The sequence below is a fragment of the Ctenocephalides felis genome, unplaced genomic scaffold, assembly GCF_003426905.1.
Source record: "Ctenocephalides felis isolate EL2017-DRISC unplaced genomic scaffold, ASM342690v1 CF-g0.4_SCAFFOLD_01886, whole genome shotgun sequence".
Classification (NCBI taxonomy): domain Eukaryota; kingdom Metazoa; phylum Arthropoda; class Insecta; order Siphonaptera; family Pulicidae; genus Ctenocephalides; species Ctenocephalides felis.
Genome location: NW_020538040.1, coordinates 13148557 through 13163436, shown reverse-complemented (window position 1 = coordinate 13163436; position 14880 = coordinate 13148557). Strand labels below are relative to the sequence as shown.

The window sequence follows — 14880 nt, the reverse complement described above, 5'->3', positions numbered from 1 at the left end:
ATGCCATGCACCACTAATTTTCTTAGCTATAAACCTTGCGGAGCCCAAGACCTTTCCAACGAATGCAAAATTGTCGGTACGTGCGTTCTGGAGTTATATAGCTCCGGAAGGAAAACCCGACTTATTTTTATATATATAGAAGACTACAATTTGATCTCAATATACTTTTTCAAAACTAGTTAAAAATTTGAAACGACTCTAAAAACATACTAGTAAAAAATAACACTAACAATGAGTTAAATTAACTTAACGATGGTTTAGAAAATAAATCATTTTTAATATTCATTATTACTACCCTTTACTTTTTTTAATTTGAAAGCATGAAAACACAAACGCAGTAAGTTCTTAAATCATTAAATCAGAGAATAAAGAACACAATATCTTTCATATTTCAATATTAATTTATATAAACTGAATTTAATGAACTCAACGATCTTTACGAAAGAAGTTGTCAAACAAAAACGATCAAAACTTATCTTTAAATTGAAATTATACGTTTATTACATTTTGTTTATGACAAATTTAGAATTTTTTAAAATATTGTAAAAAAATAATTAAAATAATCATTATGTGCTAAATATTAAAAAGTTCAAATTTATCATACGCCATGCAGAAATCAAACAAAATTTAGTGGTCATGCATTGAGGAATGATTACTTTGTTTTATTGGCCAATCAACAATATGCACATGAGCATGCAATGAAAACATAAACAGTACATTAAAATCATGAACAATGCAATATAAACCAAAAAAAACAGTTCAGTAAAATCACAAACAATGGAATATACACAAAGAAATGTAAAAACATTTGAAATATTAGCATTTGGTGCTATTTGAACTATTACCAAGTGATGCCATTCGAAATTTTAGCAATTGGTGCCATTCGAAATATTAGCAATTGATGCCATTCGACATATTAGCAATTGATGCCATCTGACATATTAGCAATTGATGCTAACACTTGTAGCGATTAATTTTTATTCAGAGGCGGAAAATCGTCATCTGTAATTGTATTGACTCTGCAAATTGGACACAAGCGGTGCTGATCAAGCCATCCTTCGATGCACTGGTAAGTAAAAAGTAATCGTTAAAATAATTTAAAATGGTTTATAATAGTTAATATTAAGAATTGCACGCACATTAATTATACATTTCCCGGATGAGCTTGCATTTCTGCCAGTGAAAGAAAAAAAGAACAAGAACATTTATATCATGCCCTATATTAAATCGTTATGAGGTTAGTAAGATAAGAAAGCAAGCATATGCGAGATTAGCTTATTAATTACAATAACTTTCAAAGAAAAAAATCTCAATTAAATTACAACACCAATAACATTCAACCCCTCAGTTGATAACCAGAGTAGACGATCCCAAATTTACATATATGCCACTAAAACATGTCGAAAAATGTCTTTATATCATCTCCAATTTGGGTTTACGTAAAACAACCGATGTTTGTTGTCATTTAACGACAGATATAAATGTTATGTTTATTCGAGTTTGGCAACGTTAGTGAAAAAAACATTTCAGATTGCCCCGATCTGTGGGATAGTCCACTATAGTTACCAACTCCTGATCTGAAAACAATTCAATATAAAAATTTATTTTATCTATTTGGCCCACCTTTTTGTGAAAACTATGACGACATATCAGCTCCTTGAGTTCGTCAAAGTTTATTCCCTCTTTGCAGACGCTACACTCGTGTGTTTGCTCTTGGATTTTCTTCCAACCCAAAACACGGCCTTTGGACTGCAAATTTGGGCTCGTACATCTTGGAGTCATGTGAAATTCACTAATCATGTCGTTATAAGTTTTCAATGGGACCAATTTTGATTTTCTTGTTTCCAATACTGTTGTTTTATAATCATCTTTAAAGCAAAAATTGTTTACTCCATCCTCAAATTTTGTGTTATTAGCCATAGTAGAATTTGCAGTAAAAAATTCTGAAGCTTTCTTTGCAATATCAGTGTCATCAAAATCTTTTTCTAAATCATCAGTATTATTGAAAATAGCTTGCTGCATAATATCTGTTGAACTTTTGGTCTCTTTTTCATAACTTGTTCCAACAGGAGTTTGAGGATTGTATAGTTGCTTGTTGTAAATCAAACTGTCACGTTTTGAAAATTCCGCGGAAAGATCAACTTTCTTCCACTTTTTAGGATTCATTTTTCGAGTATTTTTCTTTCCTATTCCACTGTTGTTGCTAGGAGGATATATTGGATCAGATAATACATGCAAATCATCGGTTTTTCGCTCATATGCGAAGTTGTGTTTATAACTTTCTGCATGAATGTTATCTAATGCACCAAAAATTGTTTTGCTAGTATTTGTAGTACTGGTAATTGTATTGCTGATAAGTGTATTGCTGGTAATTGAAAAACTGGTAATTGTATTAATGGCATCTTTATTACTGGCAACTGTATTACTAGCAACTGTATTACTGGCAACTGTATTACTGGTAATTGAATTACTGGAAATTATATTTGTCGTAATTGGTATCCACGGTAGTTTCGGTAAGTTCAATATTCTATTGAAAATACCATCAACCATATTAGCAGCATCTATAGGTTCTCTTTTACATTTATCCTCATGCGGCACAGACAAATTTGTAGTTTTGCATTCGGTATTACTAAAATGACTTCCTGTGATATTTTCTCTAAAAGATTTCGATGCAACTTGACTATTATTGTTTTCCTGCTTAACAATTAAATTTGTATCGGAGGTAATGAGAAAATCAGGTTTCTTAAAAATATTTTGATTGAAAAGATGAAATGGAGAATTTTCAACTTCTACACAAAATTTACCAGACTTCATATCATACACGCACTTCGTTTTATCATTTTTATTAGAACTGTTCAAATCCAAAAAGTTATTATAAATATACTTTTCGGCTTTCCTTGAAGTTTGGTATTGGTTGTCAAAATTAAAACCCTTATATGGAATATGATTAGGCGAAACTTTTTTTTCTGTACACAATTTTATATTATTCGTGGACGCTTCGCGTGCTTCATAATTTGACTTTTCGCTTGATACCTTCTGATCATTATTATCATTTGTTATGTTTAAACAAGATAAATAATTATTATTAGTTTTATTTATATCAATATCTCGGACTTGAAGCGTGCTTTTATTGAACGAAATTTCAGCCTTTTCTCCCCGATCAACTTGTAAACTACTGCCTTCGGGTCCTTTAGAAACTGATATTTTATCTGCAATAGATGGATCAACTACAGTGTTACTCAATACCCTAGACAAATATAAACCAAAACTTGACATATTACTATTACCAACAGTTGACGTGGGATCATAAAGTGTTGTTTTATCAACTTTATTTACATCCTTTGGTAATTTAACTGGTGGACTATCCAATTTGTCGTTTCTATCAAAGCTCTCTGCTAAGTTTTCCACAAGTTCGTCAGGGAATATTTTCTTGATCATGTCCAGACATATTTTTTGACTTGATATATGCAAATCACGATCATTGTCAGGATAACTAAGCGCCAATTTTGATTCTTCTGCAGCTAGGGAGTTCCAGTCAGAAATATTAGATAGATCGTCCGATTTTGGCAACCGTGAAGAATTATGTGATGATTCTGTATCAGTATTCATACAATTTTTTTGTTGGAGACTGGTACAATCGTCAAATAAATACGTTTCTTCTGCTTCGTTTCCTATATCTATATCATAAATGTAGCTTCTTGGCGTAGATATGTCAGTTTCGTAATCTGTTGAATCCGCCGAACCTTTCTTTTTATTACTTTTCGGGCTATCGTCGAAATGATTGATCGGCTGTGTATGTTTAAAAGTTTCGTACTGATTTTTTAACTTTCCCGAAAATTGTTTGTGCCTCTTATTAATCTTCTCTTCATTCTTTGGTGAAACGTTATTGTCCTTAATGTCCTCCGACCATATATTCGCTTCATTGCGGCATGAAAAAGAAAAATAGGAATAATATAGTAAATTATACTAAAGACAATCAAATATTTTATTTATAATCAATCATTGTACTCCAATGACTACATTTAAACCTTTCCACAACGGTTAACACGGATGGCAACATGGTGAATTTTCTAGTAACTCGAGTGACAACATATATAGTCGCCACTATATACATACATGTTGTAAACGTAATATTAATAAAATTTATATGCACTAACGCAAAAATAAATAGAATAAATATGTTGAAATGCTCTTCAGTTCAGGAATAAATATAATTATGTAATTATAAAACACACATATGTTATATATTATATAATTACCAATTGGTTTTTTACTCTCGATGTTGAAAGTAGTTTTAGAATTCATTGGTGATCTTTGCAGCTTCGAAGTAATTATGCTAATTTGTTCCAGAGACTTTTGGTATTCCCCGCGTAGTTTTTCGTTGGAAATTGTCATTTCAACCAACTGCTTTCTGAGCTCTTTGCAAAGGATCTGGTAATCATTGCTGGTACACTAAAAAATATAGTTAAATTGGTTTTTATTACAAAGACATACTTATTCTTACACATATTTATTACTAATGTGTAATTAATTTTTATGATTTAATTTCACGCAGTTGCAGGAAAATTTATACATATAAATATAATTGAAGTGTGTCTGTTGGTAATATTGAAAAAAGATGTATTTCAATACTCGCTTGAATATAAATAGGGTACATATTTTAAAACAACACTTTTTAAAATTTTTGTCTGACCGTCTTTTTGTTTGGGAATATCCGAAACGGCTAGACCAATTTTGACGGATTTTTTTAGCGTAACTTAGGCTACTTTTGCTTCAGAAGAAATTAGTTATCTTATCTTATGTTGTGAAATCTCATCTTATATTGTACACGAAAATTTGGCCCGCATGAAATTTAACCAATAAAAACTAATTAGTTTATTTATTGTTTTTTTTTTGTTTTTGCATTTTATTTTACCTTGAATTAGTTAGTTAGTAACGTTTTTTCTCAAAAATTAGTTGTGCATGGCATCCTTAAGAGAAATTGCTAAAACTTCCTGTACCAAAAATTAAAAAGTTTAAAAAAGCTTCAAAAATTTTTTATATTAATTTTTTGTAAATTTTGAATTTTTGTCAAAGCAACCAATAAACATTGGTACGGAACCCATAGAAATGTAAACAAAATTTGTACTTAATGTTAAAATCTCTATAAAATATCTGACAATTTGATGTGCATATGTCTAAAGATCATTTTTGACCGTCAAATGCCATTTTTTTTTTACTTTTTGCAATAGATCTACCAAAACGCTAGACTTGCCTTTCCAAAAATTTAACCAATTCTTCATTTTGTCAAAGCAAGTAAAAAGTTTTTTGAATTATTGAAATCGGACGCTACGTTCTCTCAAAAACTAAATTACAATTTTTGGCACTTTATGCCGCGTATCTTTGAAACTGCTGCACTGGCCAAAAACTAATTAGCATCTCCTTATCAATCGAAATCAAATGTTTATTGAATCATTCAAATCGGTTGATCAGTGTTCACCGTCAACGAAAATTTGTATCCGAACACACACACACACATACATCATTTTTTTTCTAAAGCTCAGAAATCTTTGAAGCGCAATTTTTTTGCATTAACTATAATTTACCTAACGGAAAGTTAAAAACTAAACATTCCATACACATTTTGAAATTAAAATAATATTTTTATAAGCTCACCTTAAAAAATAAGATATCCATATCGCTTTGCTTCAAATCGATTTTAGCATTCAAAAAGGTCTTCATTTTCAAGTCCTTTTCCACGTCAATAACATGCTTAGCAGTTTCAGGTAGTGCTTTTGGCGGAGTAGTTTTAACTGTTTCGCGTTCAGATTTCAGAAATTCAGCAAAACTCTGCACACTTTCATTAGAACTGCGTCGATCATTCTTGTTTTCATATAAATTTATGTAGTCCTTGTTTTTGCCATGTTTAATCATCTTCGAATTGCAGTTCTTTTGCTGACTGCAAATATTATCCATGTCGCGATTATTATCGAATTCCGCATCCTTTCGATTGCATTCAACAATGGTTTCAACAATGGACAGATTAGTGTTTAAGCTCGACGCGTCTCCACGGTCGCGATTCTCGCCGTATGTCCAATGTTTTCTTCCATGATTATTATTAAAGTTGTAATTCGGTCTTTGATTTCTTTCAGCGCCCTCTCTATAATCACAGTCCATGTTTTGCCTTCTGTTATACCTATTTCCAAAATTGTTGTTATAATACTTGTGGCTAGTATTATTATTCACTCTGTAGTCAATTCTTGGCCTTTTCTCCCTGTAGATTTCATTGTTGGAGTTGCTTACATCATTAGTGGCGCATTGTTGACATTTCACGTTTTGCCTATTCGTGTTTATCTCGAAGTTTGTGCGCTGTTGCTTTGAACTATAACCGGCATCATCGTATGGAGGCCTGTTGTTACTGTAGCTGCCAAAATTCCTGGCCTTATTTCTTGCGGGCCCATCGCCATCATGATATTTGTTATAGTTCCAATTATTATTAAAACAACTTTTATATGGGCGCGGGCCCGTGTAATATCCATTATATCTACCCTCGTACTTCAGTTTTCCAACGTTTTCGTCATTTTTCATATTCGGTCCCTCTTTTTCGTTATCGAAATTGGCAGAGCGGGCGGAACGTCGCGAATGCTCCTTGTTCCTCCGATGATCATCTGAATATGAGGTAATACTTTTAGAATCGTGTTGCGCATAATTGAAATGCCCCGATTTTTTCGAAAACTTGTTACTATTGTCCGGCGCGGATTGATAATTTAACGAATCACTTCTATTTGTAGAACAATACATTGTTTCAATTAAATTTCACTGAAGCTAAATGAATAAAACTTTTACAAAAATATATTCCGGATACTATTCGTTTAGCGCACGACTTGTATGCTTTTTTGTTTTAAAGGAAAATCTCACTGGTATATTGAATATAAATTTTCACACAATTTTTGTTTTACAGAAACAATATATATCACTGTTAGTTTGAAAACAAATTTCACTAGAGTATTTTTGTCATTCAAATCAATTTTGCGGATTGTGGATTTTCGAAAATGTTAACCATTATGGACAATACCATAATCAGACCATAGATAAAAAAAAAGTAAAGTGAGACCAAATACATGTTGGGGTTGCCATATTAAAAATTACCGTTAAATTTAAATTTGTACTGTAGATTTAAATGTTATTGAGTTGATTGATTTAAAAGTTGTTATTTGTCATTTTCTATAAACGATTTTCTTTACTTAAATTAAAATAGTAAAATAAAAATGTAACATATTTAAAAAACCAAGTTCGTTACAGCAAAATCCAAAGCAAAAATGCTTTCCTACTTTTGTTTATAGAACTGTAACAAGTCAAATTTATTTCAAATGTGTTACAAACAATAATAATTTCTCTTAATTATTAATTACCGAATTTCTTAGCAGTGATATTGTTATTCGAGGCAATTATGTAAATGTGTAAGAATATGGCATTTCACTCAAAGCAATAAGGTTGTTATGTACCCCCACTATTTCATTACTTATTTCTTCCATCTAAAATTTACAAAATTCGATTCGACAAACAAAAACATTACGATTGTTAAGTACTTACATTTTTAATTTGAAATGTTCAAGTACCTATAAGTTCGATTGTAATTTCTAGTTGTTTCTACGGTGTACCAACAACGCCTGCATATTGTACAATAATTATAAAATAAAGCTGCTATTTACAGGAAAGATACAAACAAATGAAAAAGGTTTAGTTCTTATGTACCTATTCCTATATACTAGTCTATACTTTCAAAGTTGAACTAATCAAAAATATAAGTACAAAAGGAATTTTCAAAAATTTAATCATTTTCAGAGGTATATATAGCTGTTTGAGCATGTTTCCTTCCTCTGCAAAACTTCAAAAGTTTCTAAATTTCTACTGACTTCTTTTCATTATTATAAATTTATATTAAAAATTAATTCGACAAAAAAAAAAATTCGTGTCACTAGACCTGAATACCCCCTTAACACTTTACAGATTATGAAGCTACTTCATATTAACAGAAAGCATGGTGGAAAAGAAAAGGCTTCCTGAGAACAGTTCTATATGTTTCAAATTATTTTAGTCAATATTGAAATAAATGTTACGCTCAATATAATATCCTAAATTGTAAAAAAATAAAGTAAGTTTCATCTCTATAAGCTTTGAAGAGTTGGTTGTAAGAGACTAAATTTTTCACTAAATCAAATACTCACTTAAAAACTCCTACATTATGTCTCTTTCAAAATGCATGTTTTTTCCTGGATCCAAATTTGCAACAGCTTGGTGTGCCACAGGCCATTTCAAATTCTACATGCACATAAATGGCTGTATTGCGATGATTTTTGAATTATTTTGTTACCTACACTACATAACTAATGGAGTAACCATTATTATGATTATGTTTATAATTATATTACCTTTTTTTTCACCTAAAATACCAACAGCTAAAACATTTTATAGGTTGTCTGCCCTTCTTAGTGGTATTACTAGGCATAAATTACTTCCTCGGGAAACAATTCAAGCATGTATATTTTTCTGATCGAGTTTTTAATTTTTGTACTCAGGAATAGTACAACTTCAATGACTTTTGAAAACTCAATTCAGTAATTTATCAATGTTGATTTAAATATGTAAAATAGGCTGAAACTTGATGCATGATTATGATTTGTTGCATGTAAATATTTTTAAAATCAATTTAATAATATACATTTTAATATTAGTAGTATTTTACATAATTGTACAAAACACTTACAATTAAAATGTAAAAAACAATATACAATATTTACAGTATATACAATGTATAAAATAGTTCTGCAATAAAGTTTGTTGAAGTTTATCAAAACTGGCAGTACATCATTGAGTTAGGTTCTAAATACTTTACAATATAGTCACTATTATACAAAATGACTTGCAAACATATTAAATATTACATAAAACTTAACAAATAATAAAATAAATGCTATTGTGCTTGAGACTCATTAACAGTAAGCTCTTCAGGTGTAATGTGTATTGCATTGCAAAACTTTTTTATAAAATCATTAAATATAGGTTCAGACGACTGAGGTGCTTTAATGAACTCTTGTGATTTCTCATCATCATCTTGCGTTTCTACATTGTCATCTAAGTTATTCATTTCGGTGGTGTTATTGTGTGCAGTATCATCAGAAATAGAACTATCTGAATCTATTGTAGCAGTAACTTCTGTGCTGTTTGGTAACTCAGCAGTAATTGTTTCATTTGTGCATTCGTAGGTTGCATCTAAAGCCTCTTCAAGTCTTGGATCGGTAGGTGCATCATGTGAACTCAAACGAGCTTGATTTCGAACATCACTATCATCATCATTGCACAGTTGATGTAAAACTATTTGAATTTCATTTGAAGTCTTGCATAAATCTCCAGAGAAATATTCTAAAAAATAATTTATTATGTTTAATACTATTCTTTTCTTGAGAAACTTGGCATATATATATATATATAAATATGATCATTTAAAAGTGATCAATCAAAAATGCGTACAGAAGAATTTTTCAAAATTCAAATCAATTTTGAGGATAAAGCTTTTTGAGCAATATAATCCTGCATTTATAAATCTCATAAAATTAATGGGACTAGACAAGAACCCTGAATTACATACTAAATAATGTATGACATTTTTTGTATGAAAAAAAAGAACCACTATTCTGAAAAAAAAAACAGTGGTGCAATGTATGTTTCAAACATTAATTTGCCAGTATTTTGGAGGTGATAAATTTGTAAGTGATAAAAGTATCACTAACGAGTACTGGCTTATAACAATGTATTAAAATTATAATTACCGTTTATCGACACGTCTTCAACTAGTACTTTAGCTAATGCTAATCTAACATTTGGTACTGCATCCCAAGAAAGAGCTAGAAGCGACTTTAAACACTCATTTTCAAACTGCACCGGTGGTAAACTTGAGCCTTTCAATAAAAGACCGCATATATATGCATACATTTGCCTATAAATAAACACAGAAATAAATAAGACATTTTCGAAATTGATTACATAGTATTTCTATATAACATTACCTCCTGGACCACATACTGGAGCTTGCAAACTCTTCAAACAATCTAGATAACATAGCTGATGAAAGTCCTTTTTCTTTACTTTCAGAAGATTCATCTAGCTGCTGTTCATTTTCCGATGAACGTGATACTAATGCGACTGTTAATTCTGCAGCTATTTTTCTTACACTTGCTACTTTATCTTTCAGTAATTCTTCTGATAACTCAACTAAATACTCATAGCATTGTAAGGGTGTAAAAAGGTCATGATCATTTACGCAAGCTAATAATTGCCTGGCCAACTCTTCTCTGAACCTCCAATTGCAACAATTGTCAGTTTTCCTAAAAGCACCCAATCGCGGCAAAAACGAAGATCGTTCACTGTGAGTAATGGTTTTGAAAAATTCAGCCATATGCTTGAGAACTCCAATTCGAACTTCATCTAAATCCTTTATGAAAGCTTCAAAAATGGGACATAAATCCTTACTAGCTATTTCTTCTCCTAAAATTTCTGCTATAACATGTAAAGAACTAGCAACAGTTTTGCGAACTTTCCATTGCATATCACCAGCTAAAATTTCGTATGTTCCCTTCAACAAAGGCCAATGTTTTCTACCTAGAGTTAAAGCAACTGCAGGAAAACTGTATGCACAATGGTAAGACGATTCATTATCCAATTGTAAACCGCAAGCCGGATTCACCATCGAAGTGAAATATAATACTAAAGCCTGTGGCACAATTTCTTGATCAAGATCTGTTTCCTTATTTTCACTTTCACAAATACTAATCTGTGTTGAACTTAGTTCATAAAATACTCTATCATCATTTTGTGAATTATTAACAAATGATGAATTACTGGAATCATTTAATAAACTTAATGAATCCAATTCAGGTGGAGGTATAAACCAGAAATTATTACCATAAAAATTACTATTTTCTACTAATTGATTTTCTTCATTTCTAGAAGTTTTATCACAGTCTTCCAAATGGTCAAAGTTTTCAGCACCTTCTATTACAACAATTGGTATTTTTCCCTTATTTTCTTCAGCCTCACAAAGGCTATTTTTCCTGTCACCATCATTATGAACTTTTATTCCTTCGGCTTGTGAAACTGATGAATTGTTTTTAGAAATATCAGCATCATCTGCATCTCTTATGCATTTCTCCAACAATATTTTAAGTTGTGTATTTTGTGTATGTGTCCTCCATCCATCATCACTGTCACACATATCAAGACTAGTCACTATCAATTCTCTATGTACATTATATGAAACTGTAGTGATCCTAGGATTTGCAAAAGTAGAAATAAATGGACCAAGATTTTGAAATGCGGCCATTCGAACCCAGCGACTGTCATCTTCCAAGAGTGACACATATGAACAACTTAGAATGTCATGCCTTATGCTTGGTGAAGAGAAAAAAGAAACTACTGTTGATACATCAGCACAAGCTTTTCGAACACCCCAGATATCATCTGAACATAGTTTAACAAAACTGGGAATCTAAAAATGAAGTAGAGATTAATAAATTTCTCAAATATTTTATTTAACATAATTCATCTATTCAATATTAGTGTACTGCTTACCAATGTACTTTCAAAGCATTGTCTACCAACTATCGCACATAGATCTCCAAAACTTGATGCACAGGCTTTTCTAACACAAAACGGTTCCTCCGAACACAGTTCTGTGAATCTTGATAATATAAATTTCGTTGTAGCTTCACGTCCTAACAGAACTGCCATCTTTGCCATTATCTAGAAAATAAAGATAATATTAAACTATGTCACCCTAAAATAGCGTTGTTATAATAACCCTTTCATTACCTCATTATGTGGCCAAACATGTGCGTTTAAGCTCATCAAAGCTGGCTGTGATATGAATTTAAAACAACATTTCACAACCCTTTGATGAGATCAACCACACAAATATTTATTGATAAAGTAACATTGTAACGAAGAGTTCATGTTCAAATCAGCTCATCAAAGCTGGCTGTGATATGATTATCAAAGAAACATAGTCACAACCACTTTGTGAGATGATACAAACACTTTTATCTACAAAATATAAAAATGTGAACAAACAAATCGAAGAATCTGTATGCAGCCTAACTCGTCAAAAATGGCTGTGATATGATGGAATATAACATTACACAACCATTTTTACGATTAGGATACATAAGCAACATCAAAAATCATGATCAATAATATATATCAAATCCCATGCCGATCATAATTCCAACCCAGCTCATCTAAATGGCTGTGATATGGTTCCTAATACATCACGCCACAGCCAAATCGATGAATGGGGCGAAATCAACTCCTCACAAGTCCAAATCTTTCAATACATACATGTTTCAAGAAGGCAAGTTTTCAATTCTGCTCATCAAAGCTGGCTGTGATAAATAATAAATCAATATAACAGCACAGATTTGGTGACAGAAGCAAAAACAAACAAGACACAAATGTATACATATTTTTATAAACAAAAATGTATTATATGAATTGTCATATTGAAATACTTACACCAATAGCAGAAGTTAAAGACTCCTTGACCACCGTACCACCATTTGGATCGGTAAGACTTAAAACCGCCGGGCATATTTTTTCAACTAGTAAATTTTGTGGAATCAAATCTTGCTCCATTAACCTTAATAAAGTGGCTTGTGCTGTTTTTCTAACCTAAAATAAACATTTTTTATAATGTAACTCATAGTATATTTTAAATACCATTTTTAAAATAAAATGGTCACTTGAAAACACAACAGAACTCGAATGTATAGATGTTAAATGTTACTCTCAAAATATGATCAATCGCTATTTAAGTATGAAAAGAAAACTTGACTGATGCAAGCAGGATTACCATAAATTAAAACAATTATTGTTTACTTTAATTAGACAAAATATACTAACCACATCCTCTGTGTCCTTGAGATGTGCTATTATCACATTGAGTAATGTACCATTTGCTAGACTGGCCAGCAGTCCATTTTGCTCTCGACATGCAGATATTGCATGTGAAATCTGTTCCACAAGTTCCATTCGAACACATGTTTCTGTATAAAAAAGAAATAACATTAAATGAAAATGCGATAAATAGAATCATTAATAGAATTTGCAGTAGAAAATCTCTAAAAAAAAACTCATAATTCTATCCTGTTTAAGTAAATGAAAATTTTGAAATACCACAGTACAAAACATGAGCGCTTTTTATCTTTGAGAGGACCAATATTCTGAGAATCCCATATACTAATACTACGCGCTTAATAATGAAAAGAACCCAAAGTAAAATACCGCAATGTGTGTAGCCGACGTTGCCGCCGAAAAGCAGGTAAAGAATCCTTCAACCCGAAGATAAAGGGATGAATTAGGCAAGTTCAAATATATTTGAAAGTACGTAAAAATTGAATATAAAAGAAACATAGCATATTTAGCTTAAAAACTATACCGATATATGATCAATTGATCAAGATGGTGAGATAAAGTACTAACATGTAAAAAAAAATAATTTATCCTAAAAATCGTACAACAAATTCAATATTTTTTACTAATGTGAAACGATTTATAAATTAATAAATTACAAAAATAAAACAAAATGCTAGAACCTAGAAAAATAGGCAGAAAATTTTTTCATATCTACTAACAATATTCCTAGAGCGTTTCTTGTTGCCAAACACAATTAACATGAATCGCCTTATTAAATGCACAAACGCATGCGCTTGGGCTGCGGTATGCGCAACGGTAAACCGAATACCTTCCACAGATTACACATACAAACATTTTTGAACACATTTACAAATATCATTTTATACATCTTTTTCATTATAGTCCCCTCTTCGTTATCAAAACACGTGCATGGTGCGTACATTACATACATACACGCACACACAAAACCGTACACAGAAAAACCGTCTAAATACTTCACTCCGTACTTACACGCGTGATTCGGGATAAATGCATATACGGTACAATATAAGAAAACCGTCTACTACTCGTAATATGCCTTCGAGGATTTTATACATACATGTGCATGTGTGCATTCCACAATGCAACAAGCACAAGGCAGCAGACATATTAAAATGGCGCCAGACGACGCATACCAAGAAAAACCGCGGCGTCATCTTTAACACATACGAAAAACACGCGACGAAAGCGTAAAATAAATAACAGTTAACTTTGCAATTATGAAAACAATCACCTGACTTGATAAATCACGTGCTTCGCCGAAAAATCTCCAAACATTTTACAAGAAGCGTTGTTCACTGTCCGAAAGGGCGTGTGTGAGTAAAAGACACTGCGTTCAAACACTATACTAAGGCACGTGTGCACTATTAAATAACTTTTGATTTTAATATAAGACACTTCAGATATTAACACTAGTATTTCTTCGATGGCACTGATCGTATTAATTTACAACCGAAGCGGCATGCCTTATTTTTCAATAAAACATAACCTCAAATGCGGTCCGCTCCGAGTACGGGATCGAAATGGCGTCTCGAAAGCGCGCGCGCACTGGCACTAGCGGTACGATGAAGAGTACGGCACGATCATTGCTACGCGAAAGAGAGAGATGAACGATGACATCGAGGCGTTTATGGGAGTGGACACCGCACACAGCAAAACGACAAATAAAACAACGAGAGTGCTGCCGCGTGGCTAAAGAACTAAACACGCGGGAAAAAACCATATCACGTATACAAAGGGGGTGATCACTGACGCGGAGAACAAACCACGTGGTTCAAGACTATACGAATTATATGGATGTGTATTTCTTAAGATAACTAACTTATAGTCTATAAAAATAAGATTTAGGATTAATAAAGATAGATTTCATTTTTTTATGATAACAACTAGCAAATT

General features: G+C 31.8%; 2 protein-coding genes across 5 annotated transcripts in view; both read right to left on the bottom strand.

The window, feature by feature from the left end:
• Positions 1 to 1562: 1562 nt before the first annotated feature.
• Positions 1563 to 6780, bottom strand: LOC113374657 (probable cyclin-dependent serine/threonine-protein kinase DDB_G0292550). Its single transcript, XM_026614632.1, has 4 exons — positions 5656 to 6780; positions 4260 to 4452; positions 1624 to 3917; positions 1563 to 1577 (listed from the first exon to the last, which is right to left on the bottom strand). The coding sequence occupies exons 1-4, from the start codon at positions 6778 to 6780 to the stop codon at positions 1563 to 1565; spliced, it is 3627 nt and encodes a 1208-aa protein (XP_026470417.1).
• Positions 6781 to 8817: 2037 nt separating this feature from the next.
• Positions 8818 to 14880, bottom strand: part of LOC113378619 (serine/threonine-protein phosphatase 4 regulatory subunit 1-like) — a 126192-nt gene continuing 120129 nt past the window's right edge. For 2 of the 4 annotated variants that reach the window (XM_026619166.1, XM_026619167.1), the window contains 6 exons: positions 12934 to 13076; positions 12547 to 12702; positions 11608 to 11778; positions 10047 to 11524; positions 9810 to 9976; positions 8818 to 9402 (listed from right to left, as the gene is read on the bottom strand). In XM_026619166.1, the coding sequence (XP_026474951.1) occupies positions 8954 to 9402; positions 9810 to 9976; positions 10047 to 11524; positions 11608 to 11778; positions 12547 to 12702; positions 12934 to 13076 (2564 nt within the window). In that variant the 3' untranslated portion in view covers positions 8818 to 8953. Of the gene's footprint in view, positions 9403 to 9809; positions 9977 to 10046; positions 11525 to 11607; positions 11779 to 12546; positions 12703 to 12933; positions 13077 to 13956; positions 14053 to 14218; positions 14561 to 14880 lie in introns of those variants that run through there. The other 2 variants (XM_026619168.1, XM_026619169.1) reach the window with 2 other exon arrangements.

What these genes read in the sequence shown, in the direction of transcription:
- LOC113374657 (XM_026614632.1), bottom strand. Translation starts at nt 6,780, where the DNA reads ATGTATTGTTCTACAAATAGAAGTGATTCGTTAAATTATCAATCCGCG. An exon ending in TGGATATCTTATTTTTTAAG is followed by an intron (nt 4,453 to 5,655) that starts GTGAGCTTATAA and finishes TATATTTTTTAG; the next exon opens with TGTACCAGCAATGATTACCA. An exon ending in CGAGAGTAAAAAACCAATTG is followed by an intron (nt 3,918 to 4,259) that starts GTAATTATATAA and finishes GCCGCAATGAAG; the next exon opens with CGAATATATGGTCGGAGGAC.